The sequence below is a fragment of the Sorex fumeus genome, unplaced genomic scaffold (assembly GCF_029834395.1).
Source record: "Sorex fumeus unplaced genomic scaffold, SorFum_2.1 ptg000063l, whole genome shotgun sequence".
Lineage (NCBI taxonomy): Eukaryota > Metazoa > Chordata > Mammalia > Eulipotyphla > Soricidae > Sorex > Sorex fumeus.
In genome coordinates, this window is record NW_026606120.1 from 10,560,884 (window position 1) to 10,569,831 (window position 8,948).

The window sequence follows — 8,948 nt, forward strand, 5'->3', positions numbered from 1 at the left end:
ACAAATTTGATCTCTAGCACTGCTCTGGTGGCCACTAGCACCATCAGGCCAAGCAGTTCTTCTTTACTGCCAAGCACTAAGCCATCCTATAGGAAGGCCCTGTGTCCCAGGAGTGGTACCTCCCATCAGGAGGTCATACTTTAGTGCCCACATGTGACTGGGCAGTGCTCTGGGCAACCACACTTTAGCACTGCTGTAGATAACACTGTGCGGTTCCTGGGCTGCACAACCTGCCACAGCACAAGTGGGCAGCCTGGGGACTGAACTCAGGGCCCAGGTTTGCCAGGCCAGAGCTTTGCCACGTATCAGTCCCACACTCCATTCTTAAAGCTCGAAAAGTCACAGTTCACAGCCACCTCCACAACAGTTTTCTGAGTCTCTCTCTAGCCACTTCTTGGTGGACATAATGGCATAATGCTTCCAACTGAAATCCTCTCCAAACTCTGTCTCATAGGAACCCTGGTCAAGTTCCACATTATTTTTTACAACTCACAGGACCCCTGGATACACCACCCCACACACCGGATTTTTGAAGGAATGAATGAATGAATGATTTAAAAAAAAAAAAACGGATGCAGAAAGGGGTCGGGGTGAGGCAAAGGGCTGTAGACACTCTCTGCAAGGAAGCCCCAGGCTTCCCATGTCGTTCCCTCAGTACCACTGGAAGTGGCCGTCGAGCACCGCAGGAGGGGATGGCCCCCAAATCCCAAAGAAACAACAACAAAAAAATCTAGTAAATACATAGAAATTCGGCCCGTGGTGCCTTTGTTTTCAACAACAGCAACTATTACCTGGGCACTTACCATAAGGATCTAGTGTAAGATAAACGCCGTATCAATTCTCTCTCTTTTGGGGTGTGTATGTGTGTGTGGGGGGGTGGGGGAAGGCTTGCTCCCAGCGTGCTCCCTCCAAACACGAAGAGTTTAAGAAAAATGCAAGAAAATGCTTGCTGGAAGAGCAGCTGTGCGTGCACGTGCATATGCACATGTATATTGTGTTTTCCCCGACTCTGCAGAAAGAGACTGTGACAGCAAAGCTATCCATGAACGACAAAAGTGGTCCTGCACCTTCGAGTCCCCGCAAGCCCAGACTGGGTTTCAAGCTCGCCCCGGGGAATGTCCTCATTCACCTCCCGCGTCTGGGCTTGCGAGAGACACGAGGGTCTGAATTCTGCCACCCACGACTTAACACGGGAGTAAGGGGGAACAGACGCCGCCTGGACCTCCTGGGCACGCACCTCGAGGCACCCGCACCCGCGCGTCCGCGCCACCGCGCCCAGGGGACCCCCCACGACCCAGCAAGGCTCTCCCTGGGGAGCAGTCGCGCGCACGCCGTCTAGGGAGCGGTCGCGCGCACGCCGTCTGGGTGCGGTCGCGCGCACGCCGACTGAGCAGCGGTCACGCGCACGCCGTCTGGGGTGCGGTGGCGTGCACGGCGCCTGGGCGGCGGTCGCGCGCACGTCGCCGCGGGAGCGGTCGCGCGCACGCCGCCCCCAGGGAGCGGGCTCGTCGCCGGGGGCGGGCACGCGCACGCGCGCTCCGGCCGCCCCGCCCCCGCGGCGCGCGCCCCACGGGCCGAGGGCCCAGTGGAGGCCAGGCTGGCCATGGAGGCCCTGCGGAGGGCCCACGAGGCTGCGCTCCGGGTGCTGCTGTGCCGGCCCTGGGCCTCGGGTGCCGCGTCCCGCCCGAAGCCCCGCGCCTCCGAGGTGCTGACGCTGCACCTGCTGCAGCGGCGCCTGCCGCACTGGACGTCTTTCTGCGTGCCCTACAGCGCCGTCCACAACGACCAGTTCGGCCTCTCGCACTTCAACTGGCCCGTGCCTGGCGCCAACTACCACGTCCTGCGCACGGGATGCTTCCCCTTCATCAAGTACCACTGCTCCAAGGCCCCCTGGCAGGACCTGGCCTGGCAGGACCGCTTCTTCACGGCGCTCAAGGTCGTCAACCTCGGTGAGTGGCCGGGGCCGCTGGACCACGGCCCCACTGTGTGCAAAGCACGATGACCACCTGTTCTATTCGAGGCCGGCATCCCAGCCAGGCTCAGGTCCGGGCTCGCCGCGCCGCGCCCTTGCCCCGCGGCTCCCCGTCCACCCTTTCGGGGTGGGCACTGGGGTCCCCCACCCAGTAGGTGCTTGTGGGTGTGAAGTTGCTTGCCGCCCCAAAGTGGGGAGACCCAGCCGCGGGGAGCACCTCTGGGCCGCGGCAGGGGCCCACCTGAGAGCTAGGACCCGCCTCCCTGCGCAGTGACCACGAGCCTCACTGCAAAGTGATGCTCAAGTTTCCAGGAGCATCACCGGGGCTGCGCTCCTGGCAGGAAAAAAGGCAACTCAGAGTTTCTTTGTTTTCCTTCTGAGCAAGACCGACAATCTCTTCGCTAATGGGCGCCGATGGTTTCAGCAGCCGGTCAGCGCCTGGAGAAGCATCCCAAAGGCGCTGCCTGTCGCATCTTCCCAGTTTCCCGGGCTTGGCTCATTCGCAGCTGGCTGCGGGTTTTCCTTTTGGTGACCCATAAAGGGGCATGGGAATGGACATGGGTAGCGGAAACATAAAGAGGCCTCAAGAGGTCTCCCCCCCCCCCTTTTTTTCAATTTATTTTTAATTGAATCACCGTGAAATACACAAGGGGTCTTGAACTTGTTAATAGCACATATCATATTAATTCCAATTTCAGCCATTCAAAATTCCAGGCTTGCGGAACCCATATTATGCAAGCCAACTTTGAAAGCAGAATCACACCCAACAGCACTGTGCAACTATGCTAGCAACGGTGTTCCACTAGAGCACCCTGTAGGCCTTACATTTAAGTAGGGCGTAGATCTCTTTTTGCTTCTAATAGTGGCTTGTGTGAGTCCTGGGATTTCGGGGTGACTGCTTTGGGGGCTCTCCTGGCTTCCATCCCCAAAGGAGACGATTTAGCAATGTGTGAGCCACCAAATGTCTTGTTATTTGGTTGATAGGTGCACTTAATTTTGAGGGTGATTTGAAGTTGAAGGACAAGGTGACAAAGAATCTCAAATTATTGGGAGTGATGACGAGATTCAAGAGGAATAAGTTTATGCTAGTATTTTTAGAATCCGAAGAAATCATTCTTCTCAAATGGAAAGAGTAACTGGCTAGGAGAAGTATAACTGGTCACCCCTGAGCCTTTGTGAAAAAAGTTTGCACTATTTAAAATCAAATACTTTAATAACAACTTTAATGATTAGGTACTTCTTGTTAAATATACACCAGAAATTTAGAGAAAATTAGCAGACCCAGAACATTATCACATAGAAAAGTAGAACTTTTTAAATAAAACTTTTTTTTGAAGAAAGAAGCATCAGTGTTTTTTGAGTGGAAAAGTAGGCTAAAGAGCGATATGGTCTTTGGGGACCATTGAGCAATCTGAAAATCTTGCTTAAATGGGGCAAGGAGCTTTAAGTTAAACAAAAATAAAAACTTTCTGTTCATGCATGCTTTAATACAAATTAGTTTACGCTGATAAAGGGATTTTTTTTGTAGATTCTTTTAAGGAGTGTTCAGTCATCTGACAATGCTTATGTTGTATTTTTGTCTAAAGGTAAGGAGTGTGAATTAAATGATGGGATTCTTTTCTGCTCTGATTTTTCAATAGCTCCTTTAGGTTACCAGAGAGATATTCTGTTAATTAAAATACTCAAGATTGTATTCCTCTTCTTCCTTTCCAAACTAGCAATTCATCAGAGTAATTCATTTTAAATGTTGTAAATAGTAAAGATTTCTCTTTTACTTATTTTATCCCTTTCTCCTCTGCATCCCCCTCATCTGAAGCTGACATTTTAAAGTTGACATGTTTTATCAGAGTGGGTATTGTGCAAAGAAGTAGATTAAGATTTAAGAAGAGCAATTTACCATTAGAATGAATGGGTAATTGGAGACTCTTTCTAAAGTTCTATTTTTTTTTCAAGTGCTTGATTTGACAGTGTTTTTACCTACTGTTCAGCTGACTCAAAATGAATTATGCAAAGAACCAACTTTCACATTCATTTTGATGTTATGATATGTTATAGGTTGTCTGATATGTTTTAATTTTTCATGGGATCTTTTAAAGTGTACCTTTGATGAAGATAATCCAGGTTTTCTTAAATGTGTAAAGTATTTTAAGTGGCAAACCTTCCCATTTAGTATGATGCAGAAATTATTAAACTAGTGAACTTTGATGAGCCCTTAATTTTAGCTAAAAATATATCGATTATATGATTTTTAAAATGTATGATTTTTTTTTAATATCAAAATTTTAACTAAAATCTCTGAGGGATACTATAAAGCAAACAAAAATTTTAGTGTTACCAACCAGTCCTAAAATTCACCATTTGTTTACAAGGTGTATTTATTTTCATTATTTTATTATTTATTTTATTCTTGGCATACTAGAAAATACAATAATTGGTTTTGAAAGCCTATAATTTCTCCCTCGCTCTATTGACTTTCAGCTTTTGAAATTCATACAATACTATATTTTAAATATAGTTTCATTTCAACTCTTCTTTCTGTATTTTCAATCAATTCTGCCTGTTTTTATTCTTACTCTCTTATCCATTCCCCACCCCCTGTCCCCTTGCCCCTGCCACACATCTTGTTTTTCTTTTTTTGGTTAATTGCTGTGTAAATAGATTTATGATCCTATTTGTGGGGATTTGGGGTGACATTTCCTCAAGTGATTCAGGGATTCTTTGGGGTATTAGGAAAGCAAATAAGGTGGTATACTGTGAAAGGTTTCATAGGAGACAAAACAGTGGCGAGATGTGACCCAGTATGTTCCTAAAATACAAAGGTGTGAGTGTGAATGGGCATTTTTTTCCCTCTTTGCCTTGCCAGCTAGTGATACTGCTTCTGATTAAACTTTGACATCAGAGTAACTGGAATGCAGCATGAAGGAATAAGCACAAAGTAGACTAGGGCTTTATGACACTCTGCACGAGGATTTTAACAGCATATAACACTCTCACTGACAAATAAGGGGAAATTTTAATTATATAAGTCCTGGGCCATGACTTGGTTTCCCTGTCATTGCAAAGTGCTTTTTCCAGATGTGCATCTCTTGTTTTAAATGATCATTTTCTGTCCAATTCCCAGATGGAAGCAATAAAATTAATACCAGTATAAAGTATATGGGCTGGAGCGCTAGCACAGCAGGTAGGGCTTTTGCCTTGCACACGGCCGATCCTGGTTCGATTCCTCCATCCCTCTCGGAGAGCCCGGCAAACTGCCGAGAGTATCCTGCCCACACGGCAGAACCTGACAAGCTACCCATGGCGTATTTGATATGCCAAAAACAGTAACAAGTCTCACAATGGAGAAGTTACTGGTGTCCACTGGAGCAAATCGATGAACAATGGGAGGACAGTGCTACAGGACAGCAAAGTATCTAACTTTGGTTGTTGATTGATGACCCCGTGGTTTTATACATGTATGAGAGCTAGGAATTGTTCAGAGTTTGTTTCGTGCCCAACACCATGTCATGTGCATCCAAGTGCTTTTCCTAGGTTTCTCTGGGCAGTCGGTGTCCAGCTTCATATACCATGGGATCACTGACCTCAGTTATAACAAAAGTCTTTTCAAATGGGAAAATCCTAACAAAGGAGCATGTTGGAGTCAACCCTATACTCGTTTCAAATAGATTCAAGATAGTTTCCAAAACTCTTTGTAAAAATAGTAGTGGTACTGTTTCTTTCTCCTGCCTGTTAAAGTTAGATATTGCCTTCGACTTTAAAGAGAACTACTTGGCCCACTTTCTTTTAAGTCATCCAAAGAATTGCTTCAGCCACTGATATTACTAATATAAAGAAAGTAAGGTTGAACTAGCAATTTAAACTCAAGATTAATACCCAGAACCATCCACAACTATATTAATGTTCTCTGCATATTTTGTGAAAAGAATGTAGAATTACTATGTAATTCCTTAGAGGTAATGGAGTAATACTTGAAAGGTTCTATGAACAACTGTTGTGCTGGCCTTAGCTAGACTTTTAAAAATCCCTTAAGGACTAGAGAGATAGTAGAGTGGGTAGGGCTCTTGCCTTGTATGCCACTGACCTAGATTTAATCTTCGGCATCTTACATGGTGTCCCTAGCCTGCCAGGAATAATTTCTTTTTTTTCTTTATTTTATTTTATTTTAAATTTTTATTAGTGAGACACCATGAGGTACAGTTGTAGACTTACAAATTTTTGTCCTTGGGTTTCAATTGTGGTCCAGCCCTTTTGGAAAACAGTATGGACGATTCTCAAAAAATTAGAAATTGAGCTCCCATTTGACCCAGCAATACCACTCCTGGGAATATATCCCAGAGAGGCAAAAAAGTATAGTCTAAGTGACATCTGCACATGTGTGTTCATTGCGGCACTCTTTTTTTTTTTTTGCTCTTGCTTTTTGGGGTCACACCCGGCATGCATAGGAGTCACTCCTGGTTCATACACTCAGGAATCACTCCTGGCGGTGCTTGGGGGACCATATGGGATGCTGGGAATCAAACCCGGATCGGCTGTGTGCAAGGCAAATGCTCTACCTGCTGTGTTATCTCTCCAGCCCTGCAGCACTCTTTACAATAGCCAGAATCAGGAATAATTTCTGAGCACAGACTCGGGAGTAAGCCCTGAGCATCATCGAGTGTGACCCAAAAACAAAACAAAGCAACCCCTAGACTGACACAGTTATTACTGTTCCATAAACATGAAAACATGCTTTTGGTGTCAATGTTTACTCATATTTTAACATATTTTTGACGTCATCATTGTTGACATTACTGAAGAATGCTTTGTGATCTGTACCATGACAGATATATGGGTACATGATTAATTAGTAATGATGCTTAAAAAAAACATTCTTTTTTTTTCTCCTAGGTATTCCAACTTTATTATACGGTCTTGGCTCCTGGTTATTTGCTAGAGTCACAGAGACTGTGCATACCAGTTATGGACCAATAACAGTTTATTTTCTAAATAAAGAAGATGAAGGTGCCATGTTTTGAAGGTGTGCACTGAAGAACATACCTATCCATGGATTTTCTCTTGTATGTTCAGTATTTATTTTTGAACCTTGAACAAATAAAACTTTTGCAGATTTTTTTTCTTTCTACAGTGTCTGGTTCTTTAAGATGAATCATTGCCCTCCAGAGAGAATGTTTTTCATGCGTTGTTATATATTGCATAATCTGTTTATGTCTAGCCAATGGGAACTACAGACGTGAAGTTTATACCCATTTTTCTTAGAATTATGTTCAACTACAAAAATGATTATTCTATATAACCATATGTATATTTTTGTAGTTAGGCATTACAATTTAACTTTACTCCAAAGAGAAAATAGAGATGTTCACACAAAAAAGGAAGGGGAAATATTTTATATAACGGTGGGAAAATAAGTAGGGGTTTAGGATATATAGTGGAGACCGTTAGCAAATTCAAAATTGAGGAGAATTCTAAGTGCAATCTGAATCATCCTGAAAACAGGAATTTAAATGGGAATGTTTTAGCAACCTGTGCTATTTACCTGGAAAAGAGGTTGGATGGAATATTGAAACTTTTTATTGCCTAAACAAACTAGTATCAGACTTCTTTAAAAAAAAAATAAAAGCAACAATAACTTTGGTTAATTGTAAAACAGGCAAGATGAATTAAATTGACTTATTAAAAGTTAAAATAGCATGCTGATAAAGCTGCAAGAACAATTAAGATCCAGAAAGGCCCAGAAAAAAAAATAAATGTGGTAACTGTTTATAAAAGCAATTAACTGAAATGGTACTATCCATAGACTTACTGGTGATGGGAAGTGGGCAGAAATTTTAAATACCTGATGGCAGTTTTGCACTAGAATTTTATTAAGTTAATTGCATTTTTGAAAGCAAAGTCATTAAAAAAAATTTATCCTTGGGGGTAGTTACAAAATACCCAGATGAATGCTAAATTTTAGAAATTTGGAGTAATTTAGGGAGAACTAAGTAGAACTGTTTAATTTCTAAACCAATGGGTGTTTAAGATTTATGATCTCTTCCATAATTACAAACATACATTATATATCATTTTATGTTAATGTATTGCTGATACTCAGCAGCATTGAAACATTTTTGTCGCAAGATATTTCATGAAATTAACTCTAACCAAAACTTGGGTGCTTGTATTTGGCAAGCCAGTGGAGAAAGTGACTGAGGTAAAAGCACTAGGATAAATGAACAAACTGGTTTTGTTAAAGGTTCTAAATGAGCTACCCAGAGTGAACTGTTCCTCAAATACATGTGGTGTTCACTTGTCTGCAAGCAATTCTAAATAACACTTTAATCAAAGAAGTACTTATGCCAATATATTTAGTCCAGAAGAATATACTTGACACTAGTTAAATGAATGGCTTACACAAAGGAGATAGTGTTACATTAAGCCTCATTAATAATAAAACTGACTATTAGCATTTTGCAAGGAAGGCTAGAACTGATTTCCTCTGTAATGGGCAAAGTTAAATAACTATAGCTCATAAGTTTTAAGTCAAATAGTACTCATTCACTACTGCTGGTCTTGTCAATACTTGTTGTAAAGGTTTGGTCCCAACACAAGGCTGATAAAATGGTTTTTAATTACCAGACTATAAATACAGCTTTTCAGTTAGGTTGCACTTCTGTTCACACTGGCCTGTTTGATTTCTGATCATTTGTATTGCTGAGTCTGCTTTGCCTGTTTTTCAATAGCTAAAGTCGCAGTGACTTTGCCCATATGGTGATAGGTAAGTCTCCTTGGAGAACATCTTTGACAAACTACCCTATTGATCTCTGTAATTCTCTGCTGTTTGCAGCATTAAATAGAGCCTTGATTTCTTGTCCGATGTGCTCACTGTGTAACAATTAAGCAAATGTAATATTTTCTTGTATTACATGAAAATCAATGGACCTCTTGCTCTCCCAGAGTTGATCATGGTGAAGGATGACTCAGGGCATGGCCCAAA

The 8,948-nt window shown here is 43.0% G+C and overlaps 1 protein-coding gene across 1 annotated transcript; it reads left to right on the forward strand.

The window, feature by feature from the left end:
- Positions 1–1,509: 1,509 nt before the first annotated feature.
- CUNH15orf61 (chromosome unknown C15orf61 homolog) lies at positions 1,510–7,096 on the forward strand. Its single transcript, XM_056127464.1, has 2 exons — positions 1,510–1,949; positions 6,860–7,096. Exons 1-2 carry the CDS (start codon positions 1,604–1,606, stop codon positions 6,985–6,987), a joined length of 474 nt encoding a protein of 157 aa, XP_055983439.1. The 5' UTR covers positions 1,510–1,603; the 3' UTR covers positions 6,988–7,096.
- The last annotated feature ends 1,852 nt before the right edge of the window (positions 7,097–8,948 follow it).